This window comes from Pyrgilauda ruficollis, unplaced genomic scaffold, assembly GCF_017590135.1.
Source record: "Pyrgilauda ruficollis isolate IOZ18807 unplaced genomic scaffold, ASM1759013v1 scaffold145, whole genome shotgun sequence".
In the NCBI taxonomy this organism is placed as follows: Eukaryota; Metazoa; Chordata; class Aves; order Passeriformes; family Passeridae; genus Pyrgilauda; species Pyrgilauda ruficollis.
The window spans coordinates 480,291-505,391 of NW_024513099.1; the positions used below are offsets into that span (position 1 = coordinate 480,291).

Consider the following 25,101-nt stretch of genomic DNA (forward strand, 5'->3'; position numbering starts at 1 on the left):
TCAGATTTCCCTTTGTCTTCTTCATATTCAAAATGAATGCTATCAAAATGAACGAAAGTCAATCTTCAGCAGAGATTTAAAATATTGATTTAGTTGGGCATTAAAGGTAAGTCAGCAAATTTCAGACTTGGCCAAGCAACGGTGTGTAGAACAGAGTCACCTCAGCCCCAGAGGCCAGGCAGCTGCTAGGATGAAGGAAGAACTTCAGTAGAACTACTTTGGAAGGCCCTGCTCAGAGAACTATCATCAATTCTATTCAATGCTATTGAATAAACAGCATGCAGCCATTGCAGGGGTCTGTACAGACCAGTGGTAAGTGGTTGTGAGATAACAGCTCAGAGGAAGAGTTTCAAACATGCACTTTTCTTTAAGAAAAAATTTAGCAGTGAAAACACACATATGCTATAAAAGTACTTCATGGTTTTGTTCTTGTACCAGAAAGGGACAAGATTAGATGATAACACGGAATTTGAAAAAAACGGGAAGTTAGGTCAGATCCTTTCACTTCTGTAGCGTCTCACGGGAACAGATTGCAGTATATAGAGAAGAGTATTTACCCAGCTTGCAGTAAATGAGTGGATCTAGCCAACTGCTAGTCTACTTTTACTGTTTTAAAATTTTAGAAAAGATATGTAAATTTTGCTAATAAATGACATTGTGTCTTTTAAATGAGACGCTATTAAATGAGATGATGAGAGCTTAAGGAAGTGATCCAAACTGCAGTTCATTAGATAAATGACCTCCAGATATCAATAGCATAATATTAAACATTTTATTCAGTCTTAACTTTCCACCACTAGATTGATGGCAATGCAGTATCTGTGAAAATCCATGAAACTTTTCATGTTTCCTCATGATGGCCACAAAAATCTGGAAACCACTGTTAACCTACAATCTCTTGATGTCACTGTTCAAACAATGGTTGATTTTTCTAGGCTACACCATAATTAGGATCATGGACTTGCCAGCAGATCTATGGGCTTGCATATGAATGTGCTACTATTTTAATTTCTAATGAAATAGAGCTTTTCAGTGCCCAGGTCATTTGTCAACAAATGGCATTATATTATAGTATAACTTTAATACATCCATGACAAACAAAATGTATACTAAATTTAAGAAATAACTTTAATATTTCATTTATATCAAATACTGTGGACAGATTTATCAGTGTAATACAGCCAGTGTGAAACAAAAAGAGAAAAACCTCATCCCTTGAAGATGTCCAAGTGCCCAAATCTAACAGGGTCCAGCATGCTCAGCAGGCTGGGTGTTTGGGGTACCTCAGAGAATCCAGAACAAAGCCAGGGCATGGAGACTCTCAAAACTCCAGCAGAGTTCAGCACTGTGATTGCTAGGTTTATGCTTTTTCCCATTTTTTAAAATATTTCCTCTTTTTGCTCCTTTCTTCTTCCACTTCTTACAACTCTTTTCTTGTCATGTAAATATGTCTTGATTTTGACTGCCAGTGTAGGCAGCATGTGCAGCATCTCCGTTTCTGACACAAGTGTGAGTCAAATGTGTAGCACAGATTTGAGGTTGGAGGCAGTTGGTGGGTTTCTGTTTGTTCTGTCTTTCCAGCACATTTAGTGCTGCCTCTTTGGTTATTACTCCTACCAATATATTAATTTTACTTTTCTTTCAGTTTTACTGTAATTTCATAATATGATTATATAATTTTGTTTTCAGAGTGGCTCGCTTTCAAAAAAATTGCACAATGCCACCCATTTCAAGTAATTAGACAGCACAGGAGTTGCAACTGATATTATCATAATTATATATCAGTCCCTTTTGACACGCATCCTTTAACTGTCTCTTTAAAAATCATTGTAATTAGGCTCTTTTCATTTCTGTTAGTAAATATAATTTTCTCAGTGTTCTCTAGAATGTAACAGAGGAAAAAGTGTCTGCAGTGATAGTTTGTGTGATAGGCAGCAGCCCTATTTGCCTTGCACCACCTCATTAAAAGCTCCCTCTTTCAGGGAGCTTTTTACTGCCAACACCTCAGAGAACATCATCCTGTCGCCCTCAGGGGTGGCTGGTGATAGGGAAGGACTTAAGCAAATTACATGGTGGCATCACTGCAGGAAGACACACACCATGTCACCGTGTAAATAAATAATCCTTCCATGGAGCCTGCCACTCACCTTGTTTACTATTGTTCTGTGGTGTCTTACTGAGAGAGGAGATTACCTGGCCAGAGTAACTTGAGTCAGAGCTACAGCCAGAAAAGCAAAACCTTTCCTAGCTCAGAATCAGAACATATTTAATAAAATGCCGAACACTTCATCCCTTTTGCTGGCCAGCTGCTGCTAATTGGGGGGCATCTTGTAGAGGTAATTAGATGTCTAGCAGTGCAGACGAGTTCTTTGCTGGTGTTGTAAAAGCATTTGAACAGGTCTGGAATTTCACTCTTTTCAGAGGTGATTGACATTAGGCACATTGCTCACTGAGGAGTTTTGGAATTTCCCCCAGATACCTCTCTGCACCTGTAGGCAGCTGTACTGCCTCTGTAAATCCAGTCATGGAGCTTGCTGAAGAAGATAATTTTCTTGCAATCTATTCCCTCTTCTTCCATGTCATCTGTAAAAATGAAATGCTAATAATACTCTAAAGCTATTTTAAACATGCCCTCGGGCTCCTAAGTGCAATATTTCAGAATTCAGACATATCTCCACTTCTGAGAGCAGCCCTGCAAGGGAAAACCCTGTAGACAGTCAGATTTCCTGCAAATTGAGTCTACCCTGAAACTAGTAATCACCTATCTAGGTCAGTGCAGGTAGATGTTGGTTTAGCAAGTCCACGTCTCATGTTCTACTTGCATGTATGTACTCTGAGGAGCTTTTAAAATTTTACTCTTAACTTACTGTCCATCTCATTCCCAAGTGAAAAAAAAGTAAAAATTCTGAAACACAAGTAAAGATTTGTTCATTCTTCTGAATCACAGAATATTCTGAGGTGGATGCTTCATAATATTCTGGTAGAAAGAAGAGAGATGGGAAAAAAAAAAAAAAAAAGGAGTGTTTCTCCTCTGATGGACTACTGTGTTTAATATTCTTTTGCTATAATATTGATCATCTTGACTACAGCAGGCCTAATGATATTTAATAGCAAAGAGAACTGGCATTGTCAGTTGTAGTTACAAACTTCACATGGGTATAAATGTAATGGTCAGGTCAGAAGCAAAGGAAAATAAGATCAAAGTATTAAGTCACATCGATATCTATAGAAAATAATTAAGTAAAAGAATGATGCTAGAGGAGATGGTATGGGTTTCTGTGGGTGGAAGAAAGTTTAAAATGGAAGCCTAAACAGATTAAGAGTTCTTGTTTAGAGTTCAGACTACTTGGTGAATCTGATTTTTCAAAACCTTCCAGAGATATGATGCAATTAGCATATTCCAAATGTTTTTCTTTTCTTAAAACTATTGCACAGCTTTCAGGCTTGGAGCACTAGTGAAGCTTTCAAGCTGGATTTTTGGATGTGCTTCTTACTGATGCCAGATTAAATTAGAAAAGGACTTCATTTCATGTCCCTGTTTCTGAAGGTTTGTCTATTCAGATTGACTCCTGACCCCCAGCAGAGATTACTGATGGATAATAGCCAAGTAGAAATTTCTGCTGCTGAGCCAGTTCTACCTCCTATACTGCCCCCAATATTGCAGAGGTAGATGATTTAGATGCCAGATTCAATGCCTTGATGTCAACTGCTTTTTTCTCCAGAATATCCAACTGGTTAAGTCTTGTGGGTTTTTCTCAGGTTCCCTGCAGTCAGGATGACCCCACGAGTCCTTTTTTCCCAGACTGATGGTTGAAGAAAGAGTCGGAATTCTTTGGCTCTGGTTCACAAAGTTGTTTATTGTCTCTTATCTAAAACATTCTTTTTCGGACCCACAGAGCTCTGTCTAGTAGGTCTGTCAAGGGCACACTCTGCCCGCCCCTGAGCTGGTGTCAACATCTTATACTATGAACTAGTGTACTTTATTTATCATTATCTTCTAATGCCTATCATCTATGTTAGACTGTCTACTTCTATTCTAACCCAATCCAAATGTGCCAACATCAGCCAGAAGATGGAGGCTAGAGAGAAGAAGGAAGAAGGACAGGACAACGCCCAAATCCCTCCATCTTGCCTCCTAGACCCCTATAGTAAATCCTCAAAATTCCACTGTTCACCCTGTGATTAATTCATTATCACTCTACTTAAACTTTTGTGACTTGTGATTCTTCATACAAGGTTGGTAATTTGCTCCATGGGTTAGGATCGAAATCCCAAGTGTCTTTGGCTTCCTGCCAGGACTCCTGAACCCCCTGCCCGGGTCTCGGGCCATCCAGGGCACCCAGAGGGGTATCCTGGGTGTCGGCAGGTTTTCAGTCCCTCCATGCTGTTAGAGGCAAGGCGAAAAACTAGGCTGTATATCCTAAAAACAGGATATACACTTTTCTCTCCTTTGAAGAAGAAAAATACAGTAGAGATAGTCCCAACTGACAAGTACAATTTTGCAGATGGCAGTATTACAGTGGAATTTGGATCTTGAAACACATGTGAATCTCATAACTTTTTCCTATCTCTGTAATGTACTAACCAACTGTTTGGCTCCAGATGTTCCACAGTTGTGAGCAAAGCCAAAGTTTGCAGTCTGCGTCTGCCACTGGAATACAAGCTAGTTTCTGCTAGAGTCTGAGTGAATCCTACAGCTCGTGTATAATTCTGGCACCTGCAAAGCACTGAAACACATCTAGCATGTTTTGGTGTGTGCAGACTGGAGAGAAGGTGCATTTTAATTAGCTACAAAAATTCAATACCAGCAGAGAAGTGATGTCAGCATACTGTCAATAAATAGAAATTAGTAACTCAGGAGAGCTAGTGTTAGCAGGCCTATTTAATCAAACTGGTTGTATATGTCTATTTATTTGCTAATAACAGTGAGTGACTTAGTCACCAAAACCCATTTAAATTCCAGAGTTTTTTCATCATTTCCTTAAACTTCATTTTCCACTTCCTTTGATGTTCATGATCTTAGTTTGGTTGTTTCTAGGTGCTTGGTGTGAGTAGATAAAATTTCACACTGATCTGAAGGCAAGAGGTTACACAGTACTATTTAGTGGCACTACATTTTCTCCTTAGCCTGTACTATGGATAAATCAGGAGTTCAGTGTGGAATGCAGTAAAGAAAATAGAAATCTTACTTAGTGAAATAAGAGTGAAAAAAAAAAAAAAAAGAAAAAAAAAAAAAAAATCAGTCCAAACATCATTAAATCTCCTTGAAAGTTAAGGTGTCTGTAGATCTAGAGAGATTTGTTTAAAATTGTCTCTCCTTAACCATAAAAAGTAACTGAAGTGAAACAGACAGTGGAAATTTAACTGAAGGCTTTGTATCTACTTTTGTCTGTTTGGAAAGTACTTAGTGTCTGGCGGAAAAGGGATAAATATATCAGTATTTAAATAGGAAGGTCAATGGAAAGTTTGCTAGATGACCTCAGATTTCTTGGCCCTGAGTCTGCCAGCTTGTCAAACCAGCAGGTACTCAACCACTCCTTGTCCAACCTTGCTCCCCCAGAACATGGAACAGAGGTCAGGCCCCAGGGTATGTGCACCAATCTCCAGGTCAGAGCCACTGGTAATGCATCCCTTTTAAATTAAGCAGAAGTTACCTGCTGCTGAAGCAGAGCACTATTAGGACTCTGCCAGAGAGAGGATGGGCTGCATGGGCATGGATCAGATGCTGAGGTCTCAGTTTTTGTTCAGTCCCTAGTAATGCAAACCCCCATTGACTTTGCTGGGTGGCTGTCACAGTCAGGTTTGTATGGGTAAGAGTACCCTCTACCACATCTCGCACTTGGAGAAAAAATGGCACCAAGAAGAATATAATGCCATGTAAAAGGACCTCATTATAAAGTCTATTAGTTAAGTGAAGGGAAATAAGAGTGCCAGCTTAGTGCTTCCAGAAGCATCTAACTGTCCATGCTCTTCCCCAAAATGGCTTACCAAATTATCTATGAAAAGCATATCTTTTTGCCTCTGCAAGATCATTCTAATGATACTGAAACATACTTTCCAAAATTTTATTGAGAAAGTGTTTCTTACTGCAGTCTGGCCAAAATTTTTCATTACTATTTGCTTTCCTTCCCTGAATATGTAATGCAGCTATTCAGTGTTCTCAAATAGGATGGAAATATAAATATTTGAATGCCAGCATCAGACAAGCATTTCATAAATATGTTGCTAGTGTAGTTACAGTTCTATTAATACAATTCATATGCAGACCTATAGATTTCTATCTTATTTACATGCTTTCATATAAATTAGTTTTTCTTGTAGTACCTGAGTAGGAACACTAAATCCTGTGAGATCATATGCTCTTTTGATATCTATGGTTTAAAATAGAATATAAATAAATTAGAAAAAATCTATAGCAGAAAATATGCAAGAATTAGATGGCAAGCTCTATCAAGAGAGCTGCAAATATGTGTGATGTAAGACAGACAAGAGCTCGCTGGGACGCAATCAAAATCTATAAATATCTCCAAGGTGATATAAATGATGGATGCCAACCATTTGGCTGCTAAAGACAGCAAGGGAAGACAGGAAGACAGAATGTCTTGAAGCTAAAAAAGGGAGTTTCAGGGGGAAAAAAGTCTGATTGTGAGAGCAGTTGGTAAGGCAAATCCTTCAAGGAAATGACCGAGATGTCTTCCCCTTCACATGCCAAGCAGTTGGATTTGTCACGTTGGTGGAAATGTAGCCTTATAAAATGCAGGGTCAGAGGTACAAAACCCATTCTTACCTTGATAAACTACAGAAAACACTTACCAGGTTTTCCCATTAAATTTGATTTATAAAGCTGGGCATCAGGAAATAACGTGGCCCAGACACTCAGGTAAAAGATGGCTTTGAGTGTCTGAAGTGTACTCAAGCTTTTTGGCAGTGAGGCACCAAATTCACTAGCCTGTAGGGTGCTATTTAGGAGATACAGGCTTTAGAGCTAATTTAAGCACAAATCTTTGTCCTTCTTTGAATTGGCATAGGGAGGCCTGTTTTCTAGAGTGCTCTGCAAAGAAACCAGCATTAATAGCCCTAATAAGGGCTCCTTGCCATACTGTGAGTGATTGGAAACACCATGAAGGGTTTCCTCTAGATGTGCTGGTGATTTACAGTAAAATGGATGAAGCAGCAAAGGGTGATATTGTTGTCTATGAGGATCTTACATCTGATCTGTGAGAGTATTTTTGAAGGCTTTCTTGGTTTTCTCTTTTCAAAAACTTAATCAAAGGGCCTGCCTTCCACTCTGGACCAGGGTTGTTATGTACACTCACCATAACAGGAGGCAACATAATGGTGTCCTCATTTTTCAAGATTGGGGTTTTCCAGAATACCTGTAAAACTTCATTGGGTCTCACTTTTCCATTGTTTTGAGTGTGTTCAGATAGGAGTTGGACTCAATGATCCTGATGGGTCCCTTCCAACACAACATATTCTGTGATTCTGTGCTTTCTGCTAGATAGTCTCCCCACAGAAATAAGTCAGTTCTCCAAGGAGACACTGCTTGAATAGCTGCAGCTACAGCTTCAGAAAGGCTAGGCCAGTACAGAGTGCTGGGCTCTGCTGGAAGGATGTGGGAGAAGGCAGGGCAGAGAGGCAGGAGTGGCTTGACCATTTCTACAAGTAGCCAGCTTGTTTCTAGTAGCAAGAGCCATTGCTGACTTTTGGGGTAAATGGGGCTGAAGCATTGCTGAAATTCTTAACAAAATAGTCAGAGAGGGCAGGTAGAAATACAGAAATGTGTGCAGGCCACCTCCTAATCTCAGCTTCAAAGCAAATCTTAAATGTGTAGTGGTTGTACATCTCTGTCTTAAGAATTCCTGCAGCCTCCTTCCCAATTCTTCACAAAGCTCTCAGTGTCTCTTTCCTTGGCATGGCTGAACCTCTGAAGAATGTGAGAATATGGTATTTCTCTCTGCTAACTAGATCTTTTCTGAGACCTAGGATCAGGCAGCAGTTTTTCTACAGCTTAATAATATCATGTTTCTGTTTGCTAATTTGCTTGCCGAATACCTAAAGTATTTTGGAAAGAATTTGGTCCTTTGTGCCTCTGTTTCTCTTTTGGGGTCATTCAAACTATGTTTCTTGCATTTGTCTTCCATACTGATATAATAATTTTTCTCCTTTATAAGTTCTGAATATGATTCACGGGTTTCCATCTCTGAAGCTTTCTGTAGAAGGTGAGAGCAGCGTTGCAGTTATTTTACAGACTGAAAACTTATCAGTCTGATCTAAGGTTGTGTGCTGAGCAGAGCAGACTGAAACACAGCGCAGAGCCTTTCCCACCAAACCATTCTGCTTCCAAAACTGAAGACTTCTCCCTAAAATGAGCTTTTCTGTTTCATGGGTGCTATTGAAATAAATTTGTTAATGTTTCTGTTCTGCTTAGAAAATGTGTGCTACCATATAAGTGCTAATTAACAAGAGCAGTTTATTAGCAGTTCCAGCTGACAGCTTAGGAGTGCTAAGTCAGCAAATGGTGTCAGCAAGTGGGCATGCTCTGTGTGCAGAAATGTTTAATGTCTCACCTTCACAGCTTGATCAGATGCGCAGTCCTTATTTCAGAAAAGTATTGCTAATTAGGTCTGTTTCTTCTTAATAGTAATTTTTTGTAGCCATGGTATTATGAAAAATCCTTTGCTGGGATTTTTCCTCTCCTGAGAAGCTGAGGAGCCTCAGGAGAGAAATGTAAACAATTACTATCTGCTGCTGTGGAATGCAACAGGTGCATCCATGATTGGTCCATGTGGATTGTTTTCCATTGATGACCAATCACAGCCACCTGTGCCAAGGCTGTGAGCAGTCACAGGATTTTGTTATTCTGTTCTGTTCTCTTCTTGTTGTAGCCTTCTGATCTCTCTGTTCTTTTAGTATAATCTTAATGTAGTATTTTAATATAATATTTAACATAATAAATCAGCCTTCTGAAATGGAGTCAAGCCTCGTGTCTCCACACACAGAGAGTCATCAACAATTTTTCACAATTTTCCTGATAGATTTAAGCATGGATAGAGGGAATGAATTTCTGAAGCTAATCAAAACTAATAGCACAGGAAGTAGTCCCTCAGAAACTATTAGGCTTGGAAAAGTTCTCCTTGGAGACCTCTTAAATTTAAAATTATACCATGTTATTTTAAATAATTTTAGCCTTTCTGCAGTGATTTTCATCTTGCTTGAGTTATTTGACATCAAAAAAGGAACCAAATTAAAGCAGATGCTTGGCATGAATAGACCTTATTTGTAGAAGGAAATATTACTGACACGGAAACCTGTACATTTTCCAGCAGTACAGAACTGCAGGACTCTCTCTCTGTAACACTTTCATTGGAATTAGTATTGTAGATGAAACTGTCAGGTTAAAATCTCTGTGTGCAGTCACACCTCCTTTTTTGAGAAGAGAAGCAAATCCCACCTGTAGTCAGTTTCACTAGCGGTGCCCTGAATTTTCAAATACATCACAATGTAAATATAATGTGCAAAGAGACACAAAATTAATTCTTTTGCTCATCCCTCCCTTCCCAGAAAAGGATAGAATTTTTACAGAGACTATCACATCACACTCTGTAATGAATCTGTTCTTAAAGGAGATTAACCCATGCTTACTCTCCAAACAGACTATAGAAAACTGTATATAACAGAAAAAAAAAGCAACTTTAAAAAGCATATAAAACTGTCTTCCTCCTCCATGTTTTTTTCACAAAGCTATTCAAAGTCCCCTAGTGCTGGTCGAAAGGAGCTTTACATAATCCCACTGCCTAAATGCACTGGCACTGTACCAGGTGTGGGAATGCTGAGGTATGTGCCCTGCCTTCTTCTGGACTTTGTGTTGCTGCAGCTGGAGAAGCAGATTGGGACTGTAGCAGCAGCTCAGCTGCCCCAGTTCACACTCTGGTATCTCTGTTTCAGCTGCCAGGAAAGGTCACTTGGGGCAGTTGAAGACAAGGCAGGTTAAAAGATCATTTAATTGTGATGATCCTTTCTCCCCAGCACAGAAAGACCCAACAGAGCAGTTTCCTTGCCGCTAGCTTGAGCACAGCCTGGCCAGAGCCCCCTCCTTTCTCCTCAGGCTCATATCATTGCTCTTCCCATCAGTGTATCTCATGTTTCTTTTCTGTCCTTTTCCTCATTCTTGCTTCTATCTCACCTTTTCTTTTAGGCTGTTTATTTTCCAGACAGCAAAGGCAGTTAAACTGTCTCCTTCCACCTCTTAACTTTTTCCAGTCTCACAACTGTAGTGATGGAGAACTCCATGTGAGAAACAGACATTCTCCATTCTTCTCCTGCACAGTTATTCAGCTTAATTTCAGTGTTGGAAAAGGCAATTTGTATCAGCAGGGCTGGTTCACTGAAAATGGATTAGGGAGTGCTCACACGTGCTGTTTCTTTGGCAGGGCTGTAAGGGCTGTAAGTCCCAGCTGGTGGGTGGTACCAAATAGGTGAAGGCTTCAGCATCTGCTGATGGCATAACGAGGTCCAGAAGAAGAGATTTATCTACCCAGTTGGAAGCATGCAAATACTTTCACAAAAAGGCAGCAAGCAAATATATATACTGTCTGTTTAGTTGCTGTGCCAGTTTCAGCAAGGCTTTACACGCACAGAATTTTATTGATACTCTCTTTTATACTCATTAGTCTGCTCTGGAAAGCTTAAATCCATTGAAAACCCGTTAGTAAAGGAGTATTAGATTATTTTTTTCATGCAGAAGACTTGTAGAAGGACTTGTAAAAACTGGACAGGTGCGTTAATTGATATTTTGAAAGTATGCTGTCCTGCTCCTTTCTTCCTTAATAGAGAAAGTGTTCAGTATTGTCCTTTAAAGGAGCTTGAATCATTTTAAAATATCATGAGGTTATTACCCTAAATCCCACTGAGGAAAGAAAATGCACCTTTTCCTTTCAGTTAGTCATGTGATATATATGTAATTCATGCTGTTATGGAATATGAAATAGATATATGTTATAAAGGGGTATACAAGAATGTTTTAAATTCACATGCGGGGTCTGAGTTTTGCCACATACCATGGGAGGACTGCATACCATTGAAAAACTACTGCCAAGGCAGAGAGAGTGGTCTAATTTACAACTGATAGAATCTAGCCTGGGTGGAGACCACCTGCACCTGAATGGTCATCGCTCAGAGATCAAGATAGCAGGAGCTATCAGGGAACTTGCATTCGAGTTCCCAGTAACTTCACCACCAGCCATCATTGCCTGCCAGGAACTACATTGTCAAATCCAGCTCAGAGGAAGAGGTCGACATGAATATGTTTGACCAGTGCTCACCGCTGGTCAGGAACTGTATTCTCCAGTCCAACTCGAAGAAAAGAAACAACATGAATATGATTGACTATGAAAAGAACAAGAGAGAGTCTGCCTCAGGCCAGAAAAACAGTATAAAAACAGACTGTACCAGACCGCATTTGTGAACAGATGGGGGTCCGATGCAATAGAGGTCGGATCACGGTTCACCGTGTCGATTCCCGGGGTCGATGATGTCCTTTTTTTTGTGGCTTTCAAGACTGTATATCAGTCACGCGCTAAATTCTGGTTTTTCCATTTTTATTAAAATTGGCTTTATTGATTTTTACTTAGTCAGTCACAAAAAGGATGTGATAGTTAAAGAGCAAACAAATCCTCTGTCAGAAGAAAGAACACTATTGACTGTGCTGAGCCCATTTTACTCTGAAATTCTTTCATACACTGACACAGATGAGTTTCTGAACAATCCCTGGGTGTCCAATGCACAGAAAAAAAAGTCTGTTTGCTTTATGGCTCAGTTTCTTTCTGTTCTGAAGGGCAATGGACAACCCTTGTGCATCACAGCTCTTCTGGGCCAAGGTAAGGTAGAGCTGATGTTACATTTTCAGTTAAGTTACTTGTACATAATGGTGGCTTTCTGAGTTGATCTTCTTCACCACATATCTGAAGAGAGAAATAGAAAGGTAGCATCATGACATATTACTCAAATTTTCAGGACTAGTAGCTGAGCTCTTCCCTTAATTCTGTAATAGAGAGTGTTTATAAGTATATTTTAGTTGAATTCAAATCAAAATGAGTTTCCTAAAGAAAGGACATCATTGCTTGCAGAAGAAGAGCTGCAGGAGGTTCATGGGTTGTCCCAGAGAGGAACCGAGAGGAGTCTGTATTCATGCAAAATACAGTGTCTCAGAGGAGACAGGGACTGGGTGGCAAATGCTCTTTTTACCACTGGAAATTCTGGGTGGATTTAACAGCACACCAGAAAACTCTCTGGAAGTGTTCTAAATCACTGCAGACTGCCCAAGGAAATGGTGAAGTCACCATCCCTGGAGGCATTTAAAAGACATGTAAATAAAGCAGTTTGGTTTTGTGGTGGACTTGGCAGTGCTGGGTTAATTGTTGGACTTGCTGATCTCAAGAGATCTTTTCCAAGCTAAATGATTCTATGACTTTGTGAAAAGAAAGATGAGGAGAACTGAGTATCAAAGTGGAGCTGTGGGGCATATTTATTTAATGGACTGCTGTGGCCATTGTGACATACAAATAAAGAAACTGTGCATACTGCAGCCAGTCTGAGCTGCAGAGGGATTTCTGATGAAGTTGCAGCAGACACCTCCTCTGCCTCTTTAGGAGTCATGGGCCAAGTGTAAGTCACAGGCACACTGAAGAGAGGTACTGACAGGGTGTCAATCTTTTGCTGTGGAGGAGAAAAATCGTTCTGGTCTGTCCAATTAGACTGCCCAGGGACTGAGAGGAATTTTGCAGGTCCCTTCACAGCTCTGATGATGATTAGTGGTACAGTTTGGGGCAGTTTGTCCATGTAATCAGTGTATCACAGGTTGAACATACATTAAAAACAAAAAGCATGCATATTTAGTACTGTCTTGCAATTTGTATTTACATTGCATATTATGAATTAGAAGCAGTAAATGTCATCTGCTGCTGTTACTACTACATCAATAGCAGAGTGATTCGAGTTATGTTGGTTTTAGTTTTGTCAATACCTGATACTATTTTTGGTTTGAAGTTTTTTTAGGCTGCATACATGTGCATTTATAGTCATGCATTATTAAAAGTCGCTTAAAATTTTCCACAGCTGTGGATATTTGCTTTCACAGGGAACTGCAACAGAAAAGGTGTCTGGAATATATGGCTTGCTACAGCAGTACAGCAATAGTGGTCCTTCACACTGGTGGTAATACTCGCCACAGTAGGTTCTGCTGGTTTGTACAAGGCAGGCAGATGCTAACAGGGGCACATGTGAGTTACTCCAGTAACTTGACAAGAGGCTTATCAGTGTAGCCAAGGAACTGGCCCTGAGGATCTTCTTGTATGTTAGGCTTAGTGGTTGAGTGGGACACATTCAGTCACTGTGGTTGTACTCACGTGGAGTGGGTCGATCAGAGCTTTGTTAGCTTCTTGATAATGTCAAAACTAAACTGGGAGAATAACAGCAGAAATGTTTATTTTATTCACCTATTCTTGAGGTTTTCCTTTATTTATTCAAATGTGGACAACAGCCATTTATCTGCATCAGCTGCCTGTTGCACTTTCATTTGTCACACTTCTATTAATTCAGAGTCAAATCAGTGATATGGCCTCAGAGGCATACCTGAGCCATGGACAATTACTGACCATCATTATCACTACAGATACGTACCAGTCATGATGACTGTGAAACGTCTGATTTATATTCAGTTATGCATTATTATGGCTAATGCATAAGATTCTACTCATGTACTTGAATTTGAATCACCATAAATAAACCATGAAAAATGCTTATGTTTTATTAAAAAAGCAGGCAGGCATTTATCCTCATTAGCAAAAGAGGTTTTCAAAAAGCTGGTATTCCCCTGCTAACATCATCATTTAAAATTTGTGCTCTGTGCCTAGCTCTTGGAGAGAACTAAACACATTTAAGTTTGGAAGCCTTGAAATCCAAGGCAATAGTAGAAATGGTTTTCTGAAAATGCCACCCATTCCACTTTGGTAAATCTGTTATTCAAAAGTACTACTGTTGTTTTCTAGCAAGAAGAAATAGAGACAAAATAGTGTACTCCTAATGAGTTTCCAGTAGAATGAGTCTTTCACCATCTCCTGTGCAATTACTTTTGAGATTCCAAAATGCAGAGATTTCCTTTTTTGTTCCATATTTATTATTTAAGTCTGCATATTTATCATTTAAATCTGAGAAACATTAATCAACTGGACAAATTACTAAATCTCTTTGCCTGACATGGCAAATATAGGTACCAGAATCACTGAGAAGTTAGTGCTGTCCTGATAACTGGCTTTCCATGCAGTGATGCTCTCTAAGCAGCAGGTGTCATGTTTTTCAAAGACCTGTTGCTACAAAACTAAAAGTGTTGCATGTCTTCCTATATTTTCTAATAAGGCAAAAGACAATGACTACATAGAAGTGATCCATGAAGCAGATTTCTTTCCAGTTTAGGAATGGGTAGAGAGTTTGGTTACATGGCTAAATACAATGTCTGGTCACTCTGTTGTTCACTATAACAGCTTGGCCCAAAGAGCCAAATGATTACCAATAGTGTCAGTTCAAATCCCCCATGACAGTGAATGTCCATACATTTTCATTTCTGACAAATATATATGACAATTAATTTCTATTAATTTATCAGTATATATACAAGCATACGTCAGTATTACATTTCTATAATTTTTTTATGTCAAAGAGGTAATTTCAAAGCTATGATTATTTTAAAACTCTCAGTGTTGTTCAATTTCTAAATGACACTTCTTGTAACTGCCATTATTTATGGGTAAATGGAACTGTAGGCATCAAAAAGAGGGCCTACACCTCCAGAATCTAAACTAATTATTGCTCCATCTGTCTTTGACAGGCAGTCATCATGGCTGACTGACCATATCATCTGCATATGGTTGGAGCTGTCCTCTTGTAGAATAATGATTAATAGAAGAATTTTGAATAGTAATTTGTTTAAACTGTAGGAATTGGTTGCTTTGTGCTTAGTGCTGCTAACTGGTATTTGACTACACTGTCCTTCATTTATTCCAGATAATTGATAAGAGCAAGAGAGACCCCTCTGAAGAAATTGAGATTCTCTTGCGATATGGACAGCATCCAAACATCATTACTCTTAAAGATGTGAGTAGTCTTTGAACACTTCAGCATTAAATTATTTTCACATTCTAGTCAGGCTCACTTATTAGTCCATGTGTGGAAAATTCTTCAGTTGAAGGTCTGAGCTAAAACCACACCCAGTGAAATCAAAGAGAAAACATGACTTAACAAATTACTGGATAGTGTTTGGAAAGACTGGTCAGGTTATGTATTCTCCAGTTACTGTCTAACAAACTGTAAATAAAGCCAAAGGGGCACAGTGCTGGAGAATGAAAAAATGGGTTTGGGTTTGCATCACTATTTAAAAGGGGATCTCCCTAGTTGGGTGTTTGGGGGCACTGCTTAATACACACAGCGGTGCTGCTGGGCTGGGGGATGATCTTTTTTGTGCAGCAGCCATTCCTGTGTAGCCTGTGCTATCTGCTTTGCTGGGAAGAGGAGAGCTCACAGAGTCACTAGGACTTCCCCCAGTAATGTTTGAATGCCAGGTACTATTGGCCTTCTACTCCAGCAGCCATTTACGTATTCTTCTTCAGCATTTCATATGAAAAATAATCCTTCCTATGCTTAAATGAAGTAATGAACTTTAGTCAGAGGTGTTTTACTTTAGCTGCCTGAAGTCTCACCTAAGATTGTCCACACCATGTCAAATTCAGAGTTTACGGAACAAAATCCTGCTTGTGTCAGTGACCAGTACATTATGGTTTAGACGTTAGAGAAGTATATAAGAATCTCCTAATCACATGCCCTCAGGAGAGTTTCACCTAATTCCTAAGTGTTAAAGTCTATCTAAAAAAATCTGTGCAGAATAAGTTTTTATATTCCTTTCCAAAAACATTTAGCATTGATGATTATAACACTGCCTATTGTTGCAGTCCAGATAAAGGATGGTGACATGAACATGGTTGTCCTCCAATTTAAATGATAAAATGTCTTTTACCAACTGCCATTGACACTGAATGTAAATATGTCTTGCAGCTGATATCAACAATATATTCACCAGAATTGCAAATATAAACTATATAATATCATTAGATCCAAGTGTTGGCCAACAGTGTAATACAGCTCTTTATCTGATCATGAGTCAAAGGGAAATATTGATATTTGAAATGGCAAATGTTACCCTGTGGAAGTGGAAGGAGAGAACACTACTGAGAAGAATGCTTGGGTGGGAGCCAGCAGACATTTGAAGCTGTGTGGAGTGGTGCTGTTTTTAACAGCTGAGCCTGCTCTGTTGACATGATAGAAAACCAGGAAAGCTACATTTCTGTGTGGACAAATCAGCAAGCTGCTACAGACACTAGAAAAAAAGTGATGATTTAAGTAATTTTATAAAGTTTTCTTTTTACTTGTTGAGTGTAAAGAGCCCGTTTCCCACACATTTGCTGATATTTTCTTCTTGCAACTTCACACACAAGCAAGCAACACTGTGATTAAAGGACCAACCTTTACCAAGTTGATGGGTCCAAGACATGTATTTATTGTGTTACTGTTCCAGGTCTATGATGATGGGAAGTTTGTGTACCTGGTGATGGAGCTGATGAGGGGAGGCGAGCTGCTGGATCGCATCCTTCGGCAGAAGTGTTTCTCAGAGCGGGAGGCCAGTGCTGTGCTGTGCACCATCACCAGGACCGTGGACTACCTACACTCTCAGGGTGTAAGCTTTGCTTTTTTGGCTTAGCTGCATCAACCTTCTTAAAATTCAACTTCTTGAAATTGCAGATAGTTGTGATTTTGCTTATCTGAAATGTAAATTCCCCCCCCCCGCCAAAATCCACCCCCCCAAACCTACCCCCATGTTTTTAGTTACATTGGGCTTGTAAAATAGGCTTATTGACTTTTTATCCATTTTCCACTGAACTGAAGCATATCAAAGTAGTATTTTCTTTCCCACACTACAGTGATTTTCAAGTTCATGTACTTTCTTGAGATATTAGTTGTTGACTTTTTATCACAATCATTATTGCAGGATCTGAACACTTCAGATAGGGTAGCTGAATCAGCAGACAGGTAGAAAATCAAATGTTCAGCTCTCCAAATGAAGTGACAATTTGAGCAGCTGATGGGAAAGACTTCTGACACACTGTTAATATCTGACTTTTAAAGTCTAAGCTCTTTGTATACAACAGTTTGAAAATCTCTCCTTTTCTGCATTTCGGGGACAAGCAGTTTCGATAACTAGTCAAATATTTACTGCTTTTCCTGTTTCATGGTTAAAACAAGGTGCATTTTGTGCTTTGGCTTCTATGCTTTCATGGTAATTTTTCAGTCTTGCTATAACAAATAAAGGCTGTTTTCCTGCCACTGAAATTCAGCATATCTGGTAAAACACATAGTCACATGAATTGTGTGAATATAATTTGAAATTAAGAAAGAAATTAATCCCTCCTTTCAGGTGTGAGCCACTCACATGGACAATCACAAGAACACCCTTACACACTTTCCTCCCATGATGTGATTTATTCTTCACCTTTCAGCCGAATATTCAGGGCCATCAAGCTCCAGGAGATTCTGCCACCAAGATGTTTGTACAACAGCCCACTTTGACCACCCTCAGGAAGTTGTCTCCTCTTAGAGCAGCAGATCCGTCTCAATACACCCACAGAGGCTGTCAAACATTTCGTCTCTCATTCGAACAGACTTTTATTTTTTTTTCCCTTCATTTGTCCGAGGCTTTTAAGTAACTTTTTTTCCAAAACTGAAATATTTTCGGCATGAGCTCTTGATCTACCTCAACCACCACACCAGAAATGGCAGCCAAGCTCCAGTGCTCCCTGACATCCTCATCTCACTTGTTTCTCACTTGTTTCTCACTGTTCTTTCTTAAGGTCGTGCACCGAGATCTCAAGCCAAGTAATATCCTCTACATGGATGAGACAGGAAACCCAGACTCTATCAGGATCTGTGACTTTGGGTTTGCCAAGCAACTCAGAGCGGAGAACGGGCTGCTCATGACTCCCTGCTACACAGCCAACTTTGTCGCTCCTGAGGTAGGATCACATTTCAAAGTCTGAAGTAGTAAGTGTGTCCTAGGAAGCAGTCTTTCCTCCCTTGCTGCCTTTACAAGAGGAGCAAGGCAGAAACAGGCTACTAGCATTTGCACAGCCTATATTACCATAACTTTCCTATTCCTGGTCCTGTCACAGCAGTTGTTTTTCTCCTGACAGAAGCTGGTGTCTGTCTTGGACGGGTGCACACAATGCTTTGGCTCATTACTGGGATAAATATCTATTTTCTCTAGCTGCTTCTGATGAGACTGCTTTCCCTCTAGTGCACTGCATCAGAACAGGATTATTGTTTAAGAGGTAAATCTTGATGTCAGGTCACCCTGAGATGTTGTGGAGTCTCCTTCTATGGAGATATCCAAAAGCCATCTGGACATAATCCTGAGTGTTCTAGGGGACCCTGCTTGAGCAGGGAGGTTGAAGTATATGACCCTTCCAACCTTAACTATTCCAGGAGTTTGTGATAAAACTGAAAAAAATCCTTGCACAAAATCCTTACTATGCTGAAACCAGTGAGAGCTTTATTGTTGACTTCACTGAGCTAAAGAAACATCTCTCCTCTTGGGCTTTCCTAGTACCAATTCACCCCTGTTCTGGGGGATGTAGGAAATGCTTTCTCATTTTTACAGACAGGAAAGTGGAGGAAGACCAAACAGCTTGTCTCAAGCACAGGGAGAGGTGGCTCTGTATCAGTGGCAAGTGATGTTCCTTTCATGCAACCCTGCAGGAGTGGGCTTGAGTCAGACAGCTGTTTCATGGCTTGGGCTCTTTGCTGTATTTGACTCAGGAGATGTTAATATCTGCTTCATCACAATGAAGGAGCAAGAAGTTAATTTCTTGGGTAATTACCCATTTCTTGGAGGGATGAAAATCAAAAATTTTAGTACTTGCAATACACTGTTTCAAATGTGTGTCGTACTTTGCTCATTTTGGTCCTTATAAGAAAAGCAAAAAACTACTGTCTTTCAATACTTCATCTGTTCTCTACTTTCAAATACCAGTGTCTCTCAGCTGGTATCATCTAGCAGTCTTTCTTCTCCCTAAATTTTCTCTTTCTCCCATGCACTGTTCATCTGTGACTGGGAGGAAAAAAATCTTTCTATACAGGATCCTTTCATGATACCAAAAGTTACAGCAATCATAGCCTTCCAGCATCAGAATTTGTTCTACAGAAACCATTGCCAGGGTAGTATAAATTCAAAACAGATTTTCTTCAGCAAAAAAAAACCCCCTTCCATTGCCAAGATAGATTGGTTTGGGGTTTTTATTGAGGTTTGGTTGGGCTTCCATTTTAGAAATGGGAATGAGCTGTTTAAAATTATCAAAGTAGATTGAAAAAGTTGTGTGGCACCACAGCCATTCAATTTCTAAACCACAAAAAAATCATGTTTGCAAGATTTGAAGCACTCAGATTTCCTCCAAGGTACAAGATGCTTAAAATAGGTGTAGCTATTTTTCATTATGGGCTCTTCTCTTTTTATTATCAGACTCTTCTGATTTGAACTGAAAGCAGACATCACACTCCTGGACATTCGTGATGAGTAAGACAGGTCCTGCTAATGCAGGAGACATTGAAGATTAATTGAAACATTACCAGAACTGGCAAAGAGCTTACATAAAGCCTAAAGTGCTTTTACATTTTACCTGTTATATAATGCTGCCCTCCAGCCTAGATTTGACTTTCACGTTCCCTGTCTGGGTCCGACTGCAACGTCTGCCACATGCTCATGAAACTAATTAAGGAGGCAGAAAATCAGGTGAGCTGGAGACAAAGAGGGTGGTGACCGAAGAAGGAGGACATGTTTGCCCACTTGGATCTCCTTTATTTTGGAAACAGTTAATTTGGAGTTTAGGTGATAGCAAGAGCAAAGATGAAGGCTATCTGAAAGAGGCGCGCTGCCACCTAGTGCGAGTCGTGCTGCATGCGAGGAGGAAAGACCCAGGCTGTTGTACTAGTGATGTAGTAGGGTGCTTCTGGATAAAGTAAAAATATTTTATTGTGAAGGTTTCCTACAGAATTTGTGAAGAATTACTGCTTTGTGATTTGAAATTATGAGGTTTTTTGTTTGCTTTTGTACCCATTTGTATTCCTGCTTGTTACAACTGAGAAAAACATCTATTTGAAACACTGTTATCCCAGTAAGTCAAAGCCTACAGAAATAAAAAGGGTGTGACAAATATGTGAGCCATTCTCAGAATTGCATGAACCCAGGGTATCATTATCTCCAGGATATTCATTATCACCACAATGTCCTGCTATGGTGTGGCACTAAGAACCAGTTTCTGCCTCTATTTCAGATCCCACTAAGTTCTGGAAGTGACCTAATCATTTTAGGGTTGTGTAACCACTTGCTTATTAACCCTCTTTACTAAGTAGCATCACTGCCCCATTTTTCTGTCACTAACCTTGGACTTGATTGACCTTGGTTGTTGGAGGAAAACAGAGAAGTGAAATTGTAACTGTTCAAAACACAATGAGAGCAACCACAGCAAAAGATAAATGTTGGGTATTCAGTCTCACAGGTGAAGCAAGAAGCAACTGAGTTTGTCAAATGGCAAAGAAGTTTTTCCCATAAAAACTAACATTAATAGAGGGGAATGAATGCAGGAACTAAAGAAATAGAAATAAATAAATTAGCCAGAAAGCCTGCATCTTATGTGCAGAAGAGAGGCAGAAGCACGATTTCACCGGCTTTGTCAACAGGAGGAAGTGCGGCTTTTTCTTTGGTTTTGTTGCTGTGGGAGGTTTTTTGGTTTGTTGGGTTTTTTTTCCAGGTAGCAAATGTTCATTCGGCAGCATACCTGGTGGATGGTTGCCTTGCCACTCATCATGTATAAAATCAAGGCAACATTTTCTCAAACTGTTTTTCCTTAGCTGAATTTAGTCTTTTCTGTGATAGACTTCAGATGCTTAAATCACTTCTGGGTAATAAGGCTGCTAGTCAGAGAAAGACTTGCTGAATTTGTACATTCCTTTTTCATGTGCTTTTCAAAAAGATGTATCTACCAGTCCATCTAAAGAGGACAAACTCCTTGTGTGTCAGAACTGATTAAACAGAGGGTAATTTGCTTTCGTGGGAAGATGTGGAGATGGTCGCTGAGCTTAGTTGGTGACTTCACTTTCATTTGGACCTGCACCGACTCAATAGGCATTTCTTCTAGTGTGCACTAGCACAAATGAAATGTGGACTTTACCCTTACTGCTACACCTTGACATCCTCTATCAATATTGAACCTACTGGTCAGATGTCTGCTGACTACCATGGGTCTTGTTTACCCCTTGGGAAAAGGGGGTCAAGTTTTAGCCTGGTTTTAACTCCAGTCTAAATGTGCCCACTTTTCTTTATACCAAAGTAAGAGAAGCCTTTTAGCATGCATCTTCATTAGTCTGACATTAGATATCCTTCAGTGTGAATCCATTTGCTGTATCAAATCCAAACTGAGCTCAGTTGGAATACTTACCACTGTCATTTAGCCCTATGATGCATCCACAGGGTTGTTTGTAACTTACATGTTAGGAGGATATGTTTCAAATTATTAATGAGCTTTTTTTTAATGAAACATTTTAAAGCAGTGAAATATTGTTCTGCTTTGCTGTGTGTTGGATGGCCAGAGGAGCTCCCAGACTCCTTCCTCAGCTCCAACAAACTCCACTCATCTCTCACACTGTGAAGGGGAAAGATGTGCTGAGTTTAACCAGCTCATTTCAGCCTGGGCTTTCCTTTGCTCCATAGCACTACTGGACATTTTGATTCCAAGGCAGCCACCTGTTCAAGGCAGATATGCAGCTAAGCCTGGGAATGTCAGCAGACACAACCACTAATCAGTGTATTTTGTAGAACGGAAGCTAAAAATTCCGGAATGCAGATTGACCTGTTTTCATCTCTCTCTTTCCTTCCCACAGGTCCTTAAACGCCAAGGTTATGATGCAGCCTGTGACATTTGGAGCTTGGGGATCCTGCTGTACACCATGTTGGTAGGGTGAGTGATGAGGTTCTCCTACAGCAGCAGTCTCCAGTGAGCTCAACGCTGATTAAGCCTGAAAGGAGTCACAGATAGGGATTCTGGCCTCCTTGAGAGGTGTGTTCAGTTGTATAATGCAAGAAAATAGATGTCAACACATAAAATTAGAATAATTTTTTTTTCTAGAATGCATAAATGTCTTTGACACTTGACAGATTGTTTAGGTTTTTAACAGAAAGTGCCTGTATGCACTGAAACCTAGACTCCTGAAGGGTTCACTCATGACTTAAGCAGTGGGAAAGTTTTCCATTAAGAGAGGTGCACAGGACTATGAAGAGCCTCATCATGTTCACCTTATCCATGGAAGAATGTTAATTCATTCTGTTGATACATGTATTCTCTTCAGCTTCATTATTCTTCATTTGTTATTGTTATTGAAGTGTATGAGCACCTTTAAAAGCTAAAAAACACCCCCACCCATAGTTTTCAGAAGCTGTTTGAAAAGTAGGATTCAGAAAGTAAACAAAGAGATTAGCAAGAATAGCAACAGGTAGGAGAAATTTTTGAGAGGTACTTGGCAAAAATGCCCCTACCAATGTCTTGGCTAAAATTAAATATTAACACAAGAAGATCCAGGGAAAGGCACAGATTGAAATAAGCAGTGAAGGATAAGATGTGCTGGGATGATTGGGAAACAAAGTGTGCAAACCCAGTCTAGAGTTACCAGGCTTTGAATTTCATTTCTCAGACTATGGTATGTGCACATTTATCACACCTAAGCAGAGCTTGCAGCTTTTCAGTGACCTCTCTAAACTATTTAATCTGCTTCATAATCATTCAGCTGTGACAAGAAGATTGGATTAATTCCTAGGTTTTATAGAGAAAACAAAGATTTGGGCTCTGACTTTCTGTTATTCTGTTGTTTGTGGATTGTAGAAAAGGTGCCAGGGGTCTCTATCACATCTGTTTTATTCTTGACTACACGTGTTCAAGATCAGCTGAAATATATCAAGACTTTGTGGGGAATCTCCCAGTCTGCTGGATCTCCAAGAACCTATTTCTATTTGGCTGATGCCCATGGCTGCTACACAGCTGGAATCAGTAAAATAAAATTAACACATTACCCACAGTTACACTTGTTTGGTAGATTATATTCAAGATACTTCTTTATTGAATATGAAGAAAAGAAAACCCAAATATATTTGAATCAGAAATACAAATAGCACAACTTCGTGGATATTCAGTTTACTGACAGTGCCAGTAACTTGCATCTCTCTTTTGCTGCACACCGGGGAAAATAATAATAACACAATCAGTTGAGAAATGCTTTTTAGGTGCCACCACTGCATTTATGAGTGGCCTTGTTCTTCCTGACTAGAGGAGATTAGTAGGAGCTGACAAGTATTTATGTTTTATGTCCAGGACTTTTCTCCTCACTATGAGCAGAGAGGGCTCAGACAGCCAGGGATGATGTTAATGGAGCTACTGATAGACCTCAGAGTTTTTGCCAGGCCTTAACTCTTACTGCATCCCTCCTGATAACTATAGATTGGAATAATATTGCATGTTTCTTTGGGCTGAACTGCTATGAAGACTGAAATGTTTTTGAAAATGAGAAAATACTGCATGAGGAATTGAATTTGCTACCAGAAGCCAGGTGGGATAGGAAGCTGTGGCCAAACCAACTGTTTAACAATCTAAAAACTGCTCTGGCAAGTTTGAAGAAAAGACAGATTGAGTGAAAAATATAAAAATCCAAAATACCTACTCCTTCTAAACCTACACAGCTATTCAAGATTGCAGAGTGAAATTTGGCCTGGTAGATATTAGTCAGCTGCAAAAACCTTATCTCTTGTCACTTTCTGAAGACAAAAAGTATACCCTCTGCATGTGACACTGATTTTGTCACAAGCTGGGTGCTTGTTACAAGTAATTTCTGACTGGCTGGACAAGAAAATAACCTGTTGCAGGTAATTTCTTTTGCCCAACTGACTTGCACATTATAGTTAACAAAGCATTGCAAAATAGATTAGAAAGCTTTTTTTTTCTTTTTTTTTCTTTTTTTTTCTGTTTCAAATTTTCTTCTGCTTTATAATTTTTGTCCTTTCTTGCTGTTACCAAGGTACTAGTATTGGCAATAAAGGTGTTGGCAATAAAGCAGAGTTAAATCAAGAGGTAAACACCTGACTATTTTTATGAAGAGTATTCCATTCCTAAAAAATTATAACAGAAGAAAAATTTAAAAAACAATTAAGGAATCTGTCTTTTTCTCTATGGATCAATATGAGGAATCACCAGCCTGTATAGTCTGAGTGAAAATGAAGCAGCAGTATCAGTGGTACATCCTGGAACTAAATTCCTGTTCTAATCATTGGCAGTTAATACTATAACCTAGAAATTATGTACTTGCAAATTACATGTTTTTTTTTTTTTTCTCTCTCTCCCTCCTTCTTTTTTTTTTTTTTTCCTTCATAGCTTCACTCCTTTTGCAAATGGACCAGATGACACCCCAGAGGAAATTCTGGCCAGGATTGGCAGTGGCAAATATGCTCTTACAGGAGGAAACTGGGATTCAGTATCTGATACTGCAAAGGTCAGTGAACCCTTTCTCAGATTTTCTCTCAAGATTTAAATACCACAGAACTCTTTCTTTGATACAACTGCACTTCTAAAAGAAGTGTAGGTTTGTCAATGCCACAGGTGTATGGTCTATGCATGTATCGCCTTTTTGCTTTTCAGGTAACTAGGAGCAGGCAGTTTTAATGTTTTAATTCTTGTACAGATCACAGTTTAGGCTGCCCATCTATCACAAAGCAAGGAAATCCTGGAGAGAAAAAAGTCATCTGGTGCTGAGATCTTTAGGGATGAAGCTGTGCACTAGTCTGTGAGACAGGTAAATGGACAGGAAAGTTGTAAGCTTCTAGTTGCCCAGCATTAATCAGAAGCTTTGACTGGCTTTAAAGATTCTTGCAAGAGATTTCATTTTTAGAAACTGTTATTATCCAAT

General features: G+C 39.5%; 1 protein-coding gene across 9 annotated transcripts in view; it reads left to right on the forward strand.

Annotated features, from left to right (window-relative positions):
- Nucleotides 1-25,101, forward strand: part of RPS6KA2 (ribosomal protein S6 kinase A2) — a 202,208-nt gene that overhangs the window by 168,793 nt on the left and 8,314 nt on the right. For 8 of the 9 annotated variants that reach the window (XR_005954599.1, XR_005954600.1, XR_005954601.1 and 5 more), the window contains 5 exons: nucleotides 15,061-15,150; nucleotides 16,625-16,783; nucleotides 17,955-18,116; nucleotides 22,036-22,112; nucleotides 24,570-24,687. Coding sequence is in view for 5 of the 9 variants with exons in the window: in XM_041460561.1 (XP_041316495.1) it covers nucleotides 15,061-15,150; nucleotides 16,625-16,783; nucleotides 17,955-18,116; nucleotides 22,036-22,112; nucleotides 24,570-24,687 (606 nt within the window). In the remaining 4 variants the exon portion in view is untranslated. Of the gene's footprint in view, nucleotides 1-15,060; nucleotides 15,151-16,624; nucleotides 16,784-17,954; nucleotides 18,117-22,035; nucleotides 22,212-24,569; nucleotides 24,688-25,101 lie in introns of those variants that run through there. The other variant, XR_005954602.1, reaches the window with a different exon arrangement.